This window comes from Staurois parvus, unplaced genomic scaffold (genome assembly GCF_062004578.1).
Source record: "Staurois parvus isolate SC_StPar_1 unplaced genomic scaffold, SC_StPar_1.0 ptg000819l, whole genome shotgun sequence".
Classification (NCBI taxonomy): domain Eukaryota; kingdom Metazoa; phylum Chordata; class Amphibia; order Anura; family Ranidae; genus Staurois; species Staurois parvus.
The window spans coordinates 942,985-964,850 of record NW_028318615.1 but is presented as its reverse complement, the minus strand read 5'-3'; the positions used below and the strand labels follow the sequence as shown (position 1 = coordinate 964,850).

General features: G+C 45.0%; 1 protein-coding gene across 1 annotated transcript in view; it reads right to left on the bottom strand.

Moving 5' to 3' along the window:
• Nucleotides 1–1,916: 1,916 nt before the first annotated feature.
• LOC149443982 (uncharacterized) overlaps nt 1,917–21,866 on the bottom strand; it is a 75,026-nt gene continuing 55,076 nt past the window's right edge. Inside the window, 1 exon segment of the mRNA XM_089655099.1 lies at nt 1,917–3,382. Coding sequence (XP_089511225.1) covers nt 2,186–3,382 — 1,197 coding nt within the window. The 3' untranslated portion in view covers nt 1,917–2,185.

Here is a 21,866-nt window from a genome sequence, read left to right as displayed (position 1 = left end):
GAACTCTGCACATACACTTTTTGCCGGCTTGGAATTATTCTTCTTTTCATCCTACTTCTTCTTCTTCTTCTTCATCATCCTCATCCTCAGAAGAAGAGGATGAGGATGAGGATGAGGAAGAAGAAGAAGAATGAAAAGAAGAATAATTCCAAGCCGGCAAAAAGTGTATGTGCAGAGTTCCTCTATTTCTGACAGTTCTCTCACAGCTTCTTCACATGTACAGCGGTTGAAATATCTGTATCCTAAATGGAAACTAATAGATACAAATTGTATCTATTAGTTTCCATTTAGGATACAGATGTTTCAACCGCTGTACATGTGAAGAAGCTGTGAGAGAACTGTCAGAAATAGAGGAACTCTGCACATACACTTTTTGCCGGCTTGGAATTATTCTTCTTTTCATCCTACTTCTTCTTCTTCTTCTTCTTCTTCTTCTTCTTCTTCTTCATCCTCATCCTCATCCTCTTCTTCTGAGGATGAAGAAGAAGAAGAAGTAGGATGAAAAGAAGAATAATTCCAAGCCGGCAAAAAGTGTATGTGCAGAGTTCCTCTATTTCTGACAGTTCTCTCACAACTTCTTCACATGTACAGTGGTTGAAACATCTGTATCCTAAATGTAAACTAATAGATACAATGTTTCAACCGCTAAACATGTGTTCCTTCTGTCAGAGAACTGTCAGAAATAGCGGAGCTCACTGCAGGGACACTTTTGCCGGCTGATCGGGAAATGTTCGATTCGCGCACCCGAAGTAGGCAAAATTTCGGTTTCGACACGAATCGAATATTTCCTGAAATTCGACTCGAATTCCGGTTCGCCTAGTTCGATTCGCTCATCTCTAGTGCTAACCACTAATCCACGGAGCTGTTGAACACTAATCCTGCCTGTATTTCTGTGGTGTGAATCAATCCTAAGTCCCTGGGCAAGGTCAGTGTAACTAGCCAGATATCTCCAATGTGACACAAATGTTGTGCTATGTTGCCAATTCAGATGTATGTTGGTTCTATGTATCCCAATACAAAGGATTGCAATACTAATACAGGTGTACCTCGGTTTACCAACGCCTCGGTTAACGGAATTTTCGGTTTACGAATGAAAATCCATTGAAAATAATGCGTCAGTTTACACAATACAAAGTGTATGTCGGCGCTGATTTTTAAATGCAAATGCCGCCTTTTTTTTTTCTTCACTATAGTTCACAAGCTTAGAAGTCACTTTCCCCGAAGTTACAGAAAACTTTGTATCTTTTAATAAACTCAAAGTAAACATTGTTTCCTTTAGGGACATAAACTCCAAGAAAACTTTCTCTTTTAGCTGGGGGAAGTGACAGGTGAATTTCTGAGCTATAGTGAAGAAAATAAAAGGGAGAATTACATTCAAAAACCAGCACCATAATAAATAAAAAATGGTGTGGGGTCCCCCCTCCCATCCACACCAAGTCCTTCAGGGGTCCCCCCTTCCATCCACACCAAGCCACTCAGGTTTGGTATAGATCTTAAAGGATAACCTCATGACAAAACAAAAAAAATGGCATGGACCCCCCCAAATCCATACCAGACCCTTATCCGAGCAAGCAGCCCGGCAGGTCAGGAAAAGGGGAGTTGAGCAAGCGCTCCGCCCCTCCTGAACCATACCAGGCCACATGCCCTCAACATGGGGGGGTGCTCTGGGGTAGGGGGGCTCCCCCCAAAGCACCTTATCTCCATGTTGATGGGGACAAGAGCCTCTTCCTGATAACCCTGGCCGGCGGTTTTTGGGGTCTGCGGGCAGGGGGCTTATCAGAATCTGGAAGCCCCCTTTATCAAGGGGGCCACCAGATTCCAGTCCCCCCTTTGTGAATGAGTATGGGGTACATGGTACTGCTACTCATTCACAAAAAAAGCAAAAAGTGTAGCATAAAAAAAGACAGAACATGGTCTTTGAGAAGTCCTTTAATAAAAGAAGAATCTAAAAGAATGTCCCCCGAAGTAGATCCAACGTCAATCACAAAGCCCACCACCGGCGACCCACAAAAAGAAAAAAGGTTTTGTTCCCGACAATGGCTGCCCAGACCTGTGTTCTAAGCCTGGTTGACAGCTCTCAAATATGTAAGAGGCGGAGCCACCTGGGGACATCATCCGAGTGACCCATGACACATGCTTGATCCCTGATGTACAGGAAGACAGGACTTCAGTGAGGAACATTTCCTCACTCAGGACAGGAAAGTGGCTTCTCCCGCATGTGAGATCTTTGATGTCTGTAAAGACTAGACTTCTGTGAAAAACATTTTCCACACTCAGAACAGGAATATGGCTTTTCCCCTGTGTGCAATCTCTGATGTAGTTTAAGTTGGGACTTCACTGAAAAACATTTCCCGCACTCAGGACAGGAATACGGCTTCTCCCCCGTGTGAGATCTCTGATGTATGTGAAGACTGGACTTACATGAAAAACATTCCCCACACTCAGGACAAGAAAACCGCTTCTCCCCCATGTGAGATCTCTGATGTGTGTGAAGACAGGACTTACATGAAAAACATTCCCCGCACTCAGGACAAGAAAACTGCTTCTCCCCTGTGTGAGATCTCTGATGTTTATGAAGATTGGAATTCTCTGAAAAATATTTCCCACACTCAGAACAGTAATACGGCTTTCACCCCGTGTGAGATTTCTGATGTGTGTGAAGACTAGACTTCCGTGAAAAACATTTCCCGCACTCAGGACAAAAATACAGCTTCTGCCCCATGTGAGATCTCTGATGTTTATGAAGAATGGACTTAGCTGAAAAGCATTTCCGGCACTCAGGACAGGAATATGGCTTTTCCAAATTGTGACATCTCTGATGTCTTTGTAGATTCGACTTATCTGAAAAACATTTTCCACACTCCGGACAGGAAAATGGCTTCACCCCCTTGTGAGATCTCTGATGTTTGTAAAGCCTGGACATCACTGAAAAACATTTCCCACAGTCAGGACAGGAATATGGCTTCTCCCCCGTGTGAGATCTCTGGTGTATGTAAAGATAATACTTCAGTGTAAAACATTTACCACATTCAGAGCAGGAATGTGGCTTTTCCCCCGTGTGAGATCTCTGATGTGTGTAAAGACTGGACTTCACTGAAAAACATTTCCCGCACTCAGGACAGGAATACGGCTTCTCCCCCGTGTGAGATCTCTGATGTGTGTAAAGACTGGATTTTTGTGAAAAACATTTCCCGCACTCAGGACAGGAATACGGCTTCTCCCCCGTGTGAGATCTCTGATGTGTGTTAAGACTGGATTTTTGTGAAAAACATTTCCCACACTCAGGACAGGAATACGGCTTCTCCCTTGTGTGAGATCTTTTATGCAAATTAAGATGGGATTTAGAATGGAAACATTTCCCACACTCAAGACAGGAATACGGCTTCTCTCCTGTGTGAGATCTTTTATGCCTATTAAGATTGGAATTACAATGGAAACATTTCCCGCACTCAGTACAGGAGAAGCTCTTCCCTATTGGAAGGCCGGCCCGGTCCCGCACAGTCTGAGGTTCCTCAGGATACGAGGAATCCGATGGTCCATCTACACTGAGTGGTGCCGGATGGACATTGGAGGGAGCCGGGTTTTCTCCTGGACTATACTGTGTGATGTCCTCATCTTCTACTTTCCAGTCTGGAGACAAAGTGAGACAATCCTCGGAGGTTTTCCTCATCTCCCGGCCATGGACTAAAAGACAAAGACAAAGATTACTAGACAGGAGCTGATTGGTTCCCCCAAACTAGGACTCCGCCCACATCAGGCAGCTTGGTCTCAATTCCACCCTCAAGGGAACTAGGAAATGGCTCCTCTGATCTCCTACCAGGTCATTTCTTTATTCATGGACCTTAGTCAGAGAGTGAGGAAACAACCAGAACTGTCTTTTATAGGAGGGACAGTGATGAGGGGATTATAGGACGAGGGTCCCCACCCCCTCTATCACTCATCGCCATCTTCCCAACACAAGAAGTACTGCACTTCCTTATTTAGTCCATGATTTAGTCATGAAGAACAGCTGGGCTGAGCCCCACCAGAGGTCAGAGAGTGAGGATGGGGGGGAGAACAACCAAGATGAAGACTGGACTGATCCTGAAGACCACCATCATTGGGGTATTGACTCCTCCCTCATTATCACTTCCTGTTTAAGGGTCCAAAGTTGGAGGATGTTATCACATTATTATCACCATGTAAAAGTCTGTGCTCCAATCACATCATCCGATATAAAATGTCCAGCTGGGAGGAAATGGGTGTAACAAAAGAGAATCCATATTATGTGTATATATAGCAGTGGGGGGAGGGGGAGAGCAGAAGTCAGGACTATGGAATGTACAACATAGAGTATATAGCGCAGGGGTCAGGAGTATGTAATGTACAACATAGAGTATATAGTGCAGGGGTCAGGAGGATGTAATGTACAACATAGAGTATATAGTGCAGGGGTCAGGAGTATGTAATGTACAACATAGAGTATATAGTGCAGGGGTCAGGAGTATGTAATGTACAACATAGAGTATATAGTGCAGGGGTCAGGAGGATGTAATGTACAACATAGAGTATATAGTGCAGGGGTCAGGAGGAGGTAATGTACAACAGAGTATATAGTGCAGGGGTCAGGAGTATGTAATGTACAACAGAGTATATAGTGCAGGGGTCAGGAGTATGTAATGTACAACAGAGTATATAGTGCAGGGGTCAGGAGTATGTAATGTACAACATAGAGTATATAGTGCAGGGGTCAGGAGTATGTAATGTACAACAGAGTATATAGTGCAGGGGTCAGGAGTATGTAATGTACAACATAGAGTATATAGTGCAGGGGTCAGGAGGAGGTAATGTACAACATAGAGTATATAGTGCAGGGGTCAGGAGTATATAATGTACAACATAGAGTATATAGTGCAGGGGTCAGGAGGATGTAATGTACAACAGAGTATATAGTGCAGGGGTCAGGAGGATGTAATGTACAACATAGAGTATATAGTGCAGGGGTCAGGAGTATGTAATGTACAACATAGAGTATATAGTGCAGGGGTCAGGAGTATGTAATGTACAACATAGAGTATATAGTGCAGGGGTCAGGAGGATGTAATGTACAACATAGAGTATATAGTGCAGGGGTCAGGAGGATGTAATGTACAATATAAATTATACAGTGTAAGGGTCAGGACTCATAATATTGGTATTCAGTAATCAGTGGAAGATTAAATGTTTCCTGTAGACAAGTTGCAGAGATCCCACACCGCTGCCTCCCATCTCCTGAGACTGCACTCAGTGACTTGGGTCTGAGACTATACAGACATATCCCTCCACCCGGCACAGCCAGCAGACCACAGAGCAAGGAACCCTGGGAGAAATGTTCTGTCAGAGATCTTACTAGACCCGGACATGGGACAGAAGACCCGAATCACACACCCCAGGTGCCTAGGTCTAGTATAATTTTTGGTGAAAATGAACATTTTGCTGCCAGCTGAACCCCAGAACCTCCATAAATCCAGTCTAGAGACATAAATTGTGTCTGCAGCACAGAGAAGGAAGATTATCCGAGAGAAATCCAGGAATACAGGACGGGGAACACAGCTCAGGAAAGTGACCAGGGGATTACAGGCTGATATCACCCAGTCCCCGCCCTACTCTGGACCAATCAGTGAGCAGTATGGGTGGAGGAATGGATTTAGTGTTCATGACCCACCTGTGCTGATCTCTGTAGGAGTGTCCTCCTCTATAAATGTCCCCGTTATTCCATCCTCCTCCATAGACTGCTGATCATCCCTCACATACGCCTCTTCTTCTTCTGCTTTCACCTCAAATTCTATATCGATTGGATCTCCACTCTAAATCAAGGAAATGAGAGAAAATATCATCTGTAAAATGTAAGATTTATGATTGTGACATCACACACAAAATCCACACATTGTCTCCACAAGTTCATGTTCTAGATTCTCCATCCCACCAACCTTGTAATGGTGAGGGATGGTGTGACCTTCCTGTGTGGAATCCCGGGAATACAGAGGACGGGGACATCTCTCTGGTGGGTTCCTGGTATTAGGTGGCTCCATCATATCCTTGTGTCCTTCTGAAAATTCCTCCATCACTCCATACTCCTCATCCTCCTCTTTATACTCTTCTTTAACATCAATATTATCATCCCCGAGGATTCCACTCTGAAAGATATAATAAAACATTCATTGTAACAAACATGCTGTGTATAAATCACAACTACCAATAATTGTCATCATCTACCTGATGATGGTGAGGGATGGTGTGACCTTCCTGTGTGGAATCCCGGGAATACAGAGGACGGGGACATCTCTCTGGTGGGTTCCTGTAGCTGGATGACTCCACCATGGTGTCCTGGTACAGATCTTTGTGTTTCTTTAGAATCTCTGACTCCTCCATCCCCCCATCCTCATCCTCCTCTTTTATCTCTTCTTTAACCTCAACTTTAGGATCTCTCAGGTCTCCACTCTGAATATATAATAAAAATGACATCAATGGTAACAATGCAGATAATGTACAGATCCTAATGATACTATCAGTGATTGTTCCTCATTTACCTGATGATGGTGAGGGATGGTGCGACCTTCCTGTGTGGAATCCCGGGAATACAGAGGACGGGGACATCTCTCTGGTGGGTTCCTGTAGCTGGATGACTCCACCATGGTGTCCTGGTACAGATCTTTGTGTTCTTCTAGAAGCTCTGACTCCTCCATCCCCCCATCCTCATCCTCCTCCTCTTTTATCTCTTCTTTAACCTCAACTTTAGGATCTCTCAGGTTTCCACTCTGAATATATAATAAAAATGCCATCAATGGTAACAATGCAGATAATGTACAGATCCTAATGATACTAGAAAGAAAAAAATAACCAGATACCTTTCTAATCAAACTAATAAGACATATAATATAGACAAATTCATCGGCTGTAATAGGAAATATGTAGTCTATCTATTAGAATGCTCCAAACAGTATGTGGGTCGTACCACGAGAAGGTTGAGGGACCGTCTCCGGAGCACATTTATAATATTAAAAAAGGATATAAGGAGCATTCCGTCTCCTTACATTATAGGTGATATCAGAAGAGAGATCCCTCCTCACTTATGTTTATAGGGATAGATACTATCATCCCGCACTGGAGAGGGACATATAAGACTCGGGCAGTATCCCAACTGGAGACCAAACAAATTTACGAGTTAGGTACCCTGCACCCGGCAGGACTCAATATTGAGTTAGATGTTAATTGTTTTATCGATAATAGTTAATTTCATTTGAACATTTTTTAATGTGTACTTTTAGCATAAATATTTAAATTTTTATGTATTATTCTTACAATACTGTTATATTCATATCATATGCGATTTCAGTTTTAGTACATTCGTTAACGATCATCGGATCTTTTGCCAAATCCTTCTGATGTCCATTTTTTGTTCTAAATTTTTTTTTTATATAATATAATTATTTATAATTTTACTATAATGGACACCAGTATATATTTTACTTATTTTATTATTTGAATACAAAAGGTGTTTTAATGGTATCATTATTTGACTTTATTATTTTTTTATTATGATTTTGCTGATATTCTTATACAACTTTTTTTTTCTTTTACTTATTAAATATTAATATCCTTTATCGATATTAATATACAACAGTTGATCAATAATTTTTAATGTAGAGCAATCACTTCCAACACTCATATAAGTGCAATACTTTTGACATCTGAAATGGTTTATCTAATCATATAAAGCATTAACACACCTGCATAACCAATATATTTCAATATATTAGGAGTTTTTGGAGGTTCGTATCATAAACGTGTAAAAGAGCAGTGCGGAGTTTGTCCCTATCTCGGTTTAAAGCCGCGGTTGTGGTAGCGTTTGGATGTTGTTTATTAATATCCTCGTTTCTACGAATAGAAGCAAGGAGTAGGTCAATTTGCTGAGACCGCTGTTTTTTAATGCGAGAAGTTAATTGGATGAGGATACCTCTCATATAAGCCTTATATGTTAACCAAAGTGTGGTAATAGACATTTCCGGGGTAAGGTTAGTTTAAAAAAAAAGGTCATGTGCTTCTAATATGGATTTCTGGTTTTCTGGTGTATTCAAAATTGTAGAGTTGAGTCTCCAAATAGGTGGGATCGCCGACCGCTGGGTGTCCTCCAAGGATACGGTGATCGGTGCATGGTCAGACCAGGTTATAGTACCAATGTGAGAGGACATCACGTGTTGTAGAGTCCATTTGTCCGTGATGAACATATCGATTCTAGAGTATGACAGATGTGGCGGTGAAAAGTAGGTGTAGTCTCTTTCCGCACCATGCTGACATCTCCAGATGTCATATAGGTCATGGTCGTGCAGAAAACGGTTAAAGTTGAGGTTGCTGGGTTTTTTATTAGAAGAGTCTAGGAGTGAGTCACTGAGAACATTAAAGTCTCCACCAATAATAAGTCTGCCTTGCTGATGTTGGGAGATAAGATTCTGGAGTTTCCGATGAAATTTAAGTTGTTTACTGTTAGGGCCATAAACGTTCACTAAGGTGTGCGAAATCTCATTAATTTGGCATATCATAATAATATAACGACCTTGCGGGTCAATTACAGTAGAGGTAAGTTTGAAAGAAAGGGCATCCTTAACAGCGATAATAACTCCATTCTTTTTTTTTCCCGTTCGTTGCCATGAATAGTTGAGAGAAGCGAGGTAGATACAGCTTAGGAATTTTATCCGTGGCAAAGTGCGATTCCTGTATGAAGAGTAAATCTGTTTGAAACTTTCGGACTTCTCTTGCTAGCATTGATCTCTTAAAAGGGGAGTTGAGGCCTCGCACATTAAAGGATTTGATGATAATCATTTGTAAATGGGGTCTCGGACATATTCGTGGTGTTTTTTATTCTAGTGGTAGTCATGGTCACGGGGAAGAAGTTTTGCGTCAAAAATGAACATTTGTTGGTGCCATTGGAAGGGGTAAGTGAAGAGGGAAAAATAACACTAAAAAAACACTTGCACATAAAAGCAAGTAAACGGTGTAGCCAGGATTGCTACATCAAAGGTGGGGGAATCAAACAGGATATGACCCCCGATAGGGTCATATCTAAACACAACTGTGAAATTACAGATCATTGGGTTCAGGCCGATCGCCAGCAATATGAGAGTTCAGAGAACGCCTCCAGGGAAAGAGGAGAGGAAATATAACCACGGCTAGTGCCGCTTAGCCCTTCAGGTTGCTTCCATGTTTTGCACAGAACCAGGGTTGTTCTTCTGTGGGTCAGCAGGTAAAATGCTCCAGGCCTTAAGGAAGTCCAGACCGGCCTCTAGATTTTTAAAAGTATAGATTCTGTCTTGATGACGCACTATTATTTTAGTGGGGAATCCCCATTGATAGGCCATATTGTGATTTCTAAGCGCTTTCGTGATTGGTATCATTTTTTTCCTGTTGGCTAGTGTGGCTTTAGATAAATCCGCATAAAGACGCAAAGTTGCGTGTGAGGACGGTAGTGGAGGTGGATTCCTGGCCGCCATCATAATTCTCTCCTTAATATGGTAGAAGTGTATTCTGACGAGCATTTCTCTAGGAATGGTTGCGGACAAGAATGAAGGCTCAGGCAGTCGATGTGCTCGATCGATTATGGCCTCTACCTCAGAGAGTGTGGGGATAAGCAGCTTAAAGAAGTGATGTAGATATGGTAGTAATGCCTCGTTAGACACCGTTTCGGGAATTCCTCTAAATTTGATGTTATTACGGCGTGATCGATCCTCCATATCGGCCAATTTGAGGTTGATTTGTTCGATATCGGACGTGTGATCCGCATGAGCATCAATCAAATCATTGTGCGCTTCCACTATGTCCGTTATGTTGGTTTCAACATGGCGGATCCTGCGTTCCTGTCTTTGCACCAGAGTAGTAATTTGGGTCAGTGGTGCAGAAATATCATTATGCAAAGTTTGGCGCAATAGTGTCAGCATATTCTTCATACAGATTTCGGTTAGCGGTTGGTCAGATGCTAGGAATGCGTCTAAGTCAGGCAGATTGGGAAGTGGTGGTTGAGGTGTAAAGTTTAGGGCCTGGCATGCGTCCTCAGGGTCTCTATCAAGCCGCAGCTTTGATTTTACAGGGCTGCAGGACGTGGGAGACAATGGGGGAGACAACTCACCCGGGTCCCCTGGATAGAGCTGGTGCTGCAGCCTGGGATCCACAGGCTGGGAGCTGTAGTCCCCCTCCTGGCTTCTGCCGACTCCCTGCATCTCCGCATGGTGGCCGCCATCTTGGATTCCCGGCTGAACGGCCGGGAAGAAATTTGTTAACTTCCCTGGTTGCCCCGGGCTTTTTTTCCTGCGGGGCATGTCTAGTGGGCTGCGGGCACCCTCCGTGATCAGCTGTGTGGGGTTTGTTTTCCCTGGGGCCGTAGTGTGCCGCTTCAGTGCTGGCGGGTGGACGGAGCAGCGGCTATAGTGCGTCCATCCCCGAGCCGGCCGCGCATGCGCCCCCATGTTAGGAGTTTTTAATATACAGTATTATACTCTTTTGACATTTAGAATTGAAGGTAATATACCGCATAAGCGAACGAATGTACTTACTCTTTCTATCTATATAAAAAACCTCTAGTAAAATGGCGCATCAGCGCACGAGAGTAAGCAATCTCTTTAGGCTTCAGCAAAATGGTGCCGGCTTGATACGCATGCGCCATTCTGCCTATTTAAAGCCTTATGTCACGTCATGGCGCCAATGGTATCTTCGTCTGATGATGTGCGTGCACATGTAACGTGTAAGGAGGAGCCAAGTCACGCCGTGATGTCACGCCATTGAAGCATCATGGAGCTCCGGTGGCCATCTTTATTCGGGGACGACACCCAGTACCAGTTCATTACCTCCAGAGAGGGAGCCTCCAGTTAACCCTTGTGAGCTGCACCCACCTATCCCTTAAGGGGAACTCTGGACACCCCTGGATCATCAACATTTAAAGTCCCAGGACTCATCCACCTTGAGAGGAAGCCTTTTTCCACAACTGGCTCAGATGACTACCTTGATGACACCAGGATATAAGATATAACACGCACTAATATTGCGCATCTGGTGAGTGTGCATTTCTTCTGTTTCCACGAGCACAAGCACCAATTGAAGCTTTTGGGACTATATGGGCACTATCTAGTCACTGACACAAATTATTTGCCCCATATATTTTCAGTCACTGATACAAACTATATGTCATATTTATTTATTTAGTGTGAGCTCTGCACTTATATACTTTATGTACATCTAAAGGTTTTATCTAGTTACCTTTGTGCTAAGCTGCTAACTAGTCTCCATTTGAATTTTTTAAGTGAGTTCACATATATTGTTTATTTACAAAAAATGTTATTATTTATTGTTTATTTTTACCTCCCTTTTATCTGAATCATTATTTTAGCGCTGCACTATTTTATTTATTCTATTGTAAGGTTTTTGTTGGTTACCTTCAGTGCTTAGCTGCTGACTGGATAGCACTCGCTTTGTACATTTTTTTTATAATGTACAGATCCTAATGATACTATCAGTGATTGTTCCTCATCTACCTGATGATGGTGAGGGATGGTGTGACCTTCCTGTGTGGAATCCCGGGAATACAGAGGACGGGGACATCTCTCTGGTGGGTTCCTGGTATTAGGTGGCTCCATCATATCCTTGTGTCCTTCTGAAAACTCCTCCATCACTCCATACTCCTCATCCTCCTCTTTATACTCTTCTTTAACATCAATATTATCATCCCCGAGGATTCCACTCTGAAAGATATAATAAAACATTCATTGTAACAAACATGCTGTGTATAAATCACAACTACCAATAATTGTCATCATCTACCTGATGATGGTGAGGGATGGTGTGACCTTCCTGTGTGGAATCCCGGGAATACAGAGGACGGGGACATCTCTCTGGTGGGTTCCCATGACTGGATCCATCTGTAGGAAACACACACACTGACTGAATCCATTGTTTCTATGTGTTTATCAGATGATGGGGGATCTAGGTGGATCCTCCGTACTGCTCTCTCCTTTACAATAAAGTCTCCTCTTACCCGGTGATGTGAGGGGCGGCTGATTGTCCATCATGACGTCCTTGTAGAGATCCTTGTGTCCTTCTAAATACTCCCACTCCTCCATGGAGAAATAGACAGTGACACCCTGACACCTTATAGGAACCTGACACACACAATGATACAGTCACCATCCAGACACATCCCTTGTCTGTTACTGGAGAATGTCCCAGAATTCCCGGCACCGCTCACCTCTCCTGTCAGCAGCTCAGTGATCTCTCTGGTGACTTCTAGAATCTTCTTCTTCTTTCTCTCTTCTATCAGGGAGGGAGGTGGAGGCAATGTGATGTCATATGATCTCCAGACTTCACAGGAGGAAAACTCTACATCTGAACACAAATAGTCACATCAAATGATATTCCCAGAATCCTCCTCACCTCTCCATTCAGGTCTCCATTTTATTAAAGCCCCACTTCAGGCTGAGGTATATTTTCCCCCCACAGGACCCCCACACTACGCAGGGTATAGGCTTGTTGCAGCATTCTGATGTCATTACATACAACGCAGGACCAACAGCCCCACTTTGTTAGTGAGAATAGCCATCCTAAGAACAGCAGAATAAAAAATCCAGATAGAGGGACATCGAGAGGAGGAGCTGTGAGGTCAGTGTGATGTCATAGGATTCTCTGACTCTGGATGGAGGGACATTTGGAGGAGCTGTGAGGTCAGTGTGATGTCATAGGATTCTCTGACTCTGGGTGGAGGGACATTTGGAGGAGGAGCTGTGAGGTCAGTGTGATGTCATAGGATTCTCTGACTCTGGATGGAGGGACATTTGGAGGAGGAGCTGTGAGATCAGTGTGATGTCATAGGATTCTCTGACTCTGGATGGAGGGACATTGGGAGGAGGAGCTGTGAGGTCAGTGTGATGTCATAGGACATATAGACTCTGGATGAGGGACATTTGGATGGGGAGATTTGAGGGGTCCTCTATATGAGGCTCCTGTATAAACCAAATCCTAGTTCCTGGGTGCGTCCTACCTCTCCTAAACTGAAGAGTGACCTTTGACCTTTACCATCCAGAAATCTGTCCGGAATCTGTGGAAGTAAGCTGTCATGTGATCAGGTGACGTGCGGAGGAACGGAGTGTAAATAGCAGACATTTGTCTCCAGAGCCCCTAATGGTGGGGATGGATTTGGCGGCATGCTGGTGCCAAGTTTCCTCCCCCCAGGGTCACTGCAGGTGTGGAGAAAAGCTGTGTAAGAGGATATGGAGGAGAGATGAGGAGGAGATCCAGGAATCAGGAGAAAGGTCAGGGCAAGCAACAGACGAGCGCATCCAAGAGACCAAGCCGGGGTCACTACACAGAAAATCAATCCAAGGAAACAACAGGCAGGACGAGGAATAGCAAGAAGGAGCTGAGAGACAAATGAGAATATTGCTCAGCCAATGGGAGATGATCTCAGCATGACTTCCATCATGAAGGAGATGAGGGGGAGGGGAGGAAGTCACTGAAGGTGACCATAGATCCATGGAAATTCAGCTGGTTCAGCAGGGATCGCTCACATTTCCATCCATGTGTGGCCACTGCCGGATAAAAGCCACTCCCCCAGCGGCTGCAGCCAATAGCTTCAGTGCTGATCCGTGTATTCTGAAAGCGGAGGAGTCCCCCCATTGTCAGAATACAAGAGTGCAGCGGGGAGGATTCCCCCATCCACCTCCAATGTGTGGATGGGGGAATCACTTCAATTTTTATGGTCATCCCGCTGGCTGAACGATAAAACTGAACCATGTAGGCCAGCTTTGGGAGCAAATATATTATCATCAACTCCTCCCCCTGAAGGGGTTCATCTACGTATTACCTCCTCTGCTGCCAGATCCAGGAATGACTTCTCTTTACTTCCTCATTCATGGAACTTCCTGTCTGTTCCTGACATCACTTCCTGTCTGTTCCTGACATCCCTTCCTGTCTTTCTTCCATAGAGACTTCCTGTCTGGGTAGAAGTGAGATCCCCACCTTGTGGAGCTCAGAGGAACTGCAGCCCCGAGAAGCGTCTGGTAGTGTGACCCCGGCCTTGTGCTGGGTGTGTATGGACTGTAGATCCTTATAGAGGGGTCACCTCCACTCCCACCAAGGGGGACAGAAATATATGACTGCTCGGGGGAGGGGTTTTGGCCCCTTTGATTTTGCAGTAACATTGATTGCAGATTTAGTCCTGTAGAACATCTGGTATATGGATACAAAGCCCCCCAGCTGGGAGTAAAGGGTGGAAATGGCTGGTGACCCCCAGATTTGGGCAATGATGTCATCACTATAAATGGATAAAACCCGCGCTATGTGTAACAACTCCAAACCTACAAAAACCTTCTAGCGGACTGCTGCTGTAACAAAGGGAAGGATTCCCTGTCATCTAGAAGAGCATTATGTGTCACAGCGCTGTCCTATTGTGTGTGCACAGAAATCATCACAAATACACTACAAATATGTGGAGACATTCAGAGATAAAGAGCTCGGGGCTCCAAATCCTATTCTCTGCACATCCACTGCTTCCACTTTACACCCACTTCATTGGTCTTATGGGGTTTATCAATAAATGAAGGAAACTGAACCGTGTGCAAATCCATCCACAACATAAAGTGCTTTGTGCTCAAGATGCTGCTCCCTGCACATCCACTGCTTCCACTTTACACCCACTTCATTCATCTCATCAGATTTGCTGCTATAGGAAATCATCTCAAATCCTGTGCAAATCCATGGAGACAGACAATATTGTGTGCTCAGTATAGTGTTCTCTGCAAGTCCACCGCTTCCACTTTGCATCTACTTCAATCCACTTATTTTACTACAAAAATCCACCAATCAGTGAAAAGTTGATAAGGTGTGAAAGTGCTCCGCCCTCCAAACTGTGTCAGCTGTAGTGTAGCCACGCCTTCTTCCACCTCTTGTACACGGGATGGTGAGGGCGCCCCCTAGTAGTGCTTCCCCCTCACCACACCAATAGGACTCCCAGCTTTTCAGCTCCCAGAGTCACAAACATCCTTCACACTCTCCTCATCTCCGATGGTAAAGGAACCGGATCCTCCTCGCTCACTCCTGCAAGTCTGCTGCGGGTTCTGTCAGTCTCCCTCCTAGACTCCGCCTCCGACCGCCTTTCCAGCAGGAGCTCCGCCTCTAAATACACACTCAGGGAGGAGAGAAAGGGGAACCCGACATCATGTGACACCTTTTATTACATGGAAATACGAAAATCAATGGGACTAATGCGATCACATTTACTGCAAAATCAGAGGGGCCAAAATGTGTCCCCCGAGCAGTCAGGCTGCAGGAGATCTGCTGAGACATAGAAAGGGAAATGGGTGCTAATAGGCTGCGGGAGATCCGCTGAGACATAGAAAGGGAAATGGGCGCTAATAGGCTGCAGGAGATCTGCTGAGACAATGAAATGTGTGTGAAATGGATGGCTGTGCAGACACTCCCAGAAGATGATGTCATTATGAGTGGATTGATATATATTTTTGCATTGTCCCCCCCAGAAGGATCAGGTTTGGCGGGATCGCTCTCATTAGCTATACATTTGTATTTTGTGTTCTGTGTTTGTAAGACTTTTCTATATGTAATAAGAGATGTTTGTTGAACAGTTGGTTACATAAGAGTTACATTTATTTCTTCTTCCTTTATTCAGTAATGTTTCATCTCCCGTAGTATCCCTGTAAGGTACATATTATACAGGAAGGGGGATTATGGGATGGATCTCGGGGCTGCAGTTCCTCTGAACTCCAAAAGGTGGGGATCTCACCTATACTCACACAGGAAGTCTCTATGGAATGCAGACAGGAAGTGATGTCAGGGACAGACAGGAAGGGATGTCAGGGACAGACAGGAAGTGATGTCAGGAACAGACAGGAAGCAGAGAGGAGACATTGGTGGACATGGCAGCAGAGGAGGTAATAAGATGTTATGTTTTATTTACACCCAGTAACCCCCCGTCATGTCAGTCCTCTTCCTCCATAGTCACGTCAGTCCTCTTGCTCCATAGTCACGTCGGTCCTCTTCCTCCATAGTCACGTCGGTCCTCTTCCTCCATAGTCACGTCGGTCCTCTTCCTCCATAGTCACGTCGGTCCTCTTCCTCCATAGTCACGTCGGTCCTTTTCCTCCATAGTCACGTCGGTCCTCTTCCTCCATAGTCACGTCCGTCCTCTTCCTCTATAGTCATGTCGGTCCTCTTCCTCCATAGTCACGTCCGTCCTCTTCCTCCATAGTCACGTCGGTCCTCTTCCTCCATAGTCACATCCGTCCTCTTCCTCCACGTTTACGTCTGTCCTCTTCCTCCATAGTCACGTCCGTCCTCTTCCTCCATAGTCACGTCCGTCCTCTTCCTCCATAGTCACGTCCGTCCTCTTCCTCCATAGTCACGTCTGTCCTGTTACTCCATAGTCACGTCCGTCGTCTTCCTCCATAGTCACGTCCGTCGTCTTCCTCCATAGTCACGTCCGTCCTCTTCCTCCATAGTCACGTCCATCCTCTTCCTCCATAGTCACGTCCGTCCTCTTCCTCCATAGTCACGTCGGTCCTCTTCCTCCATAGTCACGTCGGTCCTCTTCCTCCATAGTCACGTCGGTCCTCTTCCTCCATAGTCACGTCGGTCCTCTTCCTCCATAGTCACGTCGGTCCTTTTCCTCCATAGTCACGTCCGTCCTCTTCCTCCACAGTCACGTCCGTCCTCTTCCTCCACAGTCACGTCCGTCCTCTTCCTCCACAGTCACGTCCGTCCTCTTCCTCCATAGTCACATCCGTCCTCTTCCTCCATAGTCACATCCGTCCTCTTCCTCCATAGTCACGTCCGTCCTCTTCCTCCATAGTCACATCCGTCCTCTTCCTCCATAGTCACGTCCGTCCTCTTCCTCCATAGTCACGTCCGTCCTCTTCCTTCATAGTCATGTCCGTCCTCTTCCTCCATAGTCATGTCCGTCCTCTTCCTCCATAGTCACTGTGACGTCTTTTATCTCCAGCAGATGATGATACACACATATATAGTGTGGGAACCCAGATGAACCCCTTCAGGGGCAGAACATTCCCCCACTTCCGGGGCCGGAACATTCTCCTCATTGTGGAGATAAATTCTAGTAATATGGTCCTCTAAACAAACAGCACTGACAATAAATAGACAAGACAAGGACCATCCTGACCATACATGGCCTACAAAGGGCAATGATGACACTACACAGGCAGCCAATGGGCAATCATTACACTATGCAGCCAACACAATGATGGAGTGCCGGGGTCAGGAGTATGGAGCATAGAGCCCCTTACATTGCTGCTCAGGAGGAAGGAAACATTCCTTTGTAACAGAAAATGTATATAAATCTGAGGCTCTTTTAGGAATATCTGGGGTTTCAAAAATGAAAGGGGCTTTATAGCGACTAAAACATTTCATATGTGTAACATTGCGCTGTTTATCTCCTCCTCCCCTCCCCCGCCTGTCTCCAGCACCGCACCCGGGGACTAGCAGGGAGGGGAGAGACCTTGCAGTGTAATGAGAACCGATTGGCAGCTTCTCAGGAAAGGGGAGTGTCCTGCTTATCCTTTCTCCCTTTCACTCCCAGAGCCGTTTTTGCATTTTTTGCACACGTTTAAAAAATCATTTTATCCTGAAGATGACACAAAACCCCCAAAATATCGATTTTCTTAAAGTAGAGACTTTAGAGAATAAAATAGTGGCAGTTCTAATGTTTTATGTCACAAAATATTATCACAAAGTCTAGGAAATGCAAAATTTCAGTAAAAAATACACTTAAGTTAATTTCAGGGCACAAAAAAGCAATAAATGACCCATTTATGTGTAACAATATAAAAGCCGAGGTTGCAGCGAGTAAATAGATATCCAACATGTCAAACCTTAAGTTGTGTGTGCTGAAATGGTGACAACCTTTAGTCCCGGTATTATCTATAGGTGACACATTTATAGCCCCTTCTAGGTCATCAGTATAGAGTACGGAGGAGGTCTGCTCCTAGAATTATCCTCTCATTCTGGTGTGACCGGCGATATGTAACGTGTATCACAATCAATGTTATCACGTGTAGGAGCTCCAGCATGTGCTCTTACATTTGGGCGTGCATATATGTGGGGGTGGGGAGCCTCAAAAATTTTTAAGGGAAGAAGTTATGTACTTGGGTGTAACTTTCATTCTTTACAATTAAAAAAAACACATTTTACTTAAGGGGACAAAGTCCTCTATGAGATGACTTTTGATGACAGGTTCTCTTTATTGAGACATCCAGGGTCTAAAAGACCCCCAATGTCTCCCCTGTATTCCATTGGATGTAATGTAGTGCACATCGCATCGCATTACATTCTTTGCCGGCCTCGATGGTCGGGAAATCTGTCATAACGTCACTTCTGGGTCAGGACAAGAAGGGAGTGAACGTGTCCGCTCTCCTCCGTTGTCACTTACCTGGTGTGAGAGGCCAATGGAGAGAGGGCTTCCCTTGCAGCTAAGTTCCAGACTCCCCTGAGAGTGGGACAGCAGGAGTCAGGACCAAAGTGGCACAGGTCACCTGTAGGAGTGCTTGTTGGTGGTCCACCCAGGAGCACAGCTGATGCACTGAGATGCAGACAGGTGGCACCTGTGTGAGGTATGGAAGCCCTTCCGGGGAACAGAGGATTACTGGATAGCCGGTTCAAAGCCAAGGTTCCGTACCAGGTGGAGATCAGAACAGACATAGTCAGATGTGATAGCCAAGGTCATACACAGAGGAGCAAGAGAGAATATCCATTAGCCAAGCTGAGGTCAGGTCAGGGTTTAAGCAGAGAAGACAGGTCTAGCCGAGTCAGTAACAGGAAATCACAGATCACAGTAGTACAGGAACAAGGTACTGGGGAGCAAGAGAGTAGTGCAAGGCTTCCTTATAAAGTCTGTTTGCTGCCAAATTTGAGCCGATGTGAACTTCTGCGGCCATGCAAGGTACTGGCAGGGGTGTCAGGTCTCCTAACACCTCTGCCAAGGACAAAGCCCTGACAGTGCCCCCCCTAAAGGGCAGCCTCCGGATGCCTATTTGAGCCATCTTGTCTGGATATTTGGAGTAGAACTCCTGGAGAAGTCTGGGGGCATGTCCTGTATGTTGTCTTTTGGTTCCCAGGAGCCTTCTTCAGGAGTTACCCCTTCCATTTCATCAAGTACTGGATCTGCCTTCCTCACTTCTTGCAGTCCAGGATTGATTCTATCTTGTATTCTGCATCCTCCCCAACTGTAATTGGTGGCGGAGGAGGTTCCACTCTTCCCAGAAATGGATCATGAACTGCTGGCTTGAGCAGAAAAACATGGAAGACTGGGTGAATCCCATATGATTCGGGAAGAGATAACTCATATGCCACTGGATTGATTACTCGTTTGATCCGAAAGGGCCCAATGTATCTTGGTCTTAACTTCCACGATGGGCAAGGAAGTTTTAGGTTGGCTGTTGATAACCAAGCCTGGTCTCCAACCTGCAGAGAAGGATTTCCCCTCCATTTCTTGTCATAGTATCTTTTGTAGTCAGTTTGCAATCTTTGTATGGATTCCTGGAGAGCTCAATAGTTGTCCTGTATCCTGCTGATTTTGTCCTGAACTGCAGGTACCGAGGTTTTGAGTATGGTATCCAGCAGGCAAGAAGGGTGGAATCCGTAATTGGCCCAAAATTGTGACTGATTCGTAGCGGAATGGATGGAATTATTGTATGCAAATTATGCTAATGGGAGTAGAGATGTCCAATCATCCTGGGAAAAGGCGAGAAACATTGTAGATATTGTTCCAACATTTGGTTAGTTTGTTCAGTTTGTTTGCCCATTACTTTGAGGGTGGTAGGCCAATGATAGGCAGAGTTCAACTTTCAGAGTTTTACATAAGGCTCTCCAGAACCTGGAGGTAAATTGAACCCCTCGGTCAGACACGATATTGCTGGGCAGTTCGTGTAGCCTAACGATTTCCTTAATAAAGATATGTGCCATCTCAGGCACCAAAGGAGTTCCTATCATTGGCAGAAAAAGGGTAATCTTGGATAGCCAATATATCACTACTAGGATGGTAGTAAACCCCTCAGAAGATGGCAAGTCTACAATAAAGTCCATTGCGATCATTTCCCAGGGACGATTAGGAATGGATAGGGGCCTCAGAAACCCCCATGCCTTGGCTTTGTCTCCCTTGCTACGTAAACATACTGTGCAGGATTTTACATAGGTTCTGCAGTCCTGACTTAAGTTGGGCCACCAAAACGATTGCTGGATCAGATCCATTTTTTTTTGGGCTCCAAAGTGACCAGCCAGTTGATGGTCATGGAATGTCTTGAAAACTTGGGATCTTACCTCATGGGGTGCAAAGATCTTATCCTGGTACCACAGAAAGCCATCCTGCCTTCTTAACAAGTTCTGCTCAGGTTCGGCGCACCATGCAGATGCCTGTTCAATCAAAAGCTTCAGACTGGGCTGGATCAACAAAAAATGTTGGGCCGACAGGATGGTATCAGGAGGCGGTAGGTGATGTGAAAATTGAACCTGGAGAAATATAGGGTCCATCTAGCTTGCCGTAATCTTAGGCGCTTGGCAGATCTTAAATATTCTAGATAATTATGATTTGTGAAGATCATGATTGGGTGACTAGCTCCTTCCAAAAGGTACCTCCATTCTTTGAATGCCATTTTGATCGCCAAACGTTCCCTGTTGCCTATGTCGTAGTGCCTTTCAGCTTGGCTTAGTTTATTAGAGCAAAGAGCTACCAGATGGAGCAGAGCTTTTGGGCCTTGGCTCCTGTAGCCACCTCTGATGCGTCCACCTCCAGGATGAAGGGAAGTGTTGGCTCTGGGTGTTGTAATACAGGAGCAGAAGTGAACTGCTTTTTTAGCTGCTCAAAGGCTGTCTGTGCTTCCTGGCTCCAGAGAAAACTTGCATGCTGGCGAGTGAGTTGGGAAATGGGGGCTATAATGCTAGAGAAGCCCTTGATGAACTTCCGATAAATGTTGGCAAAGCCCACAAATCTTTGGACCACTTTTTTGTCACTAGGTGCAAGCCAATCCAATATGGCTTAGATTTTCTGAGGATCCATAGAGATTCCTTCAGTAGAGATTATGAGCCCAAGGACCTGGATGGACTGCTTCTCGAATTTGCACTTTCCCGCCTTAGCATACAGACCATGCATCCTTAGTGTAGTCAGTACCCTTTTAACATGGTCTCAGTGGAGTTCCAATGAGTTGGAGAAAATCAGGATATCGTCCAGGTAGGCGATCAAGAAGAGATTGAGGTATTCCCTGAAGATATCATCCACAAAGTGTTGGAATGTTGCAAGGGTGTTGCACAATCCAAACGACATCACTAGGTACTCAAAGTGCCCAAGGCGTGTTCTGAAACTGGTCTTCCACCCATTGCCCTCCCTAATCTGACTAAATTGTAGGATCCTCATAAATCTAGCTTGGTGAACACTCGGGCTGTCCGAAACCTCTGAAATTACTCAGGAACAAGAGGGAGTGGGTACCAATTTTTAATGGTGGTCTTGTTGAGTTCCCTATAATCTGTACAGGGACAGAGAGACTAGTGCTTTTTTTCAATGAAAAAAATACCTGCCCTGGCAGGTGAGGAAGAGGGACGGATGAATCCTTTGGCAAGGTTCTCGTCAATATATTGCTGGAGAGCTTTCAGTTCTATTTTGGATAGTGGGAGGCTTTGCCCAAAGGGTATTTCTGCCCCTGGAAGCAGCTCAATAGGGCAATCATGGGATCGATGAGATGGTAAAGTGTCAGCTTTCCCTTTATCAAATACATCAAGGAAATGGTGGTAGGCAGGGGGAACAGATTGACTGGCATCTGATGTAGGCTGAACTGAGAGGTACACAGGGAAATTGG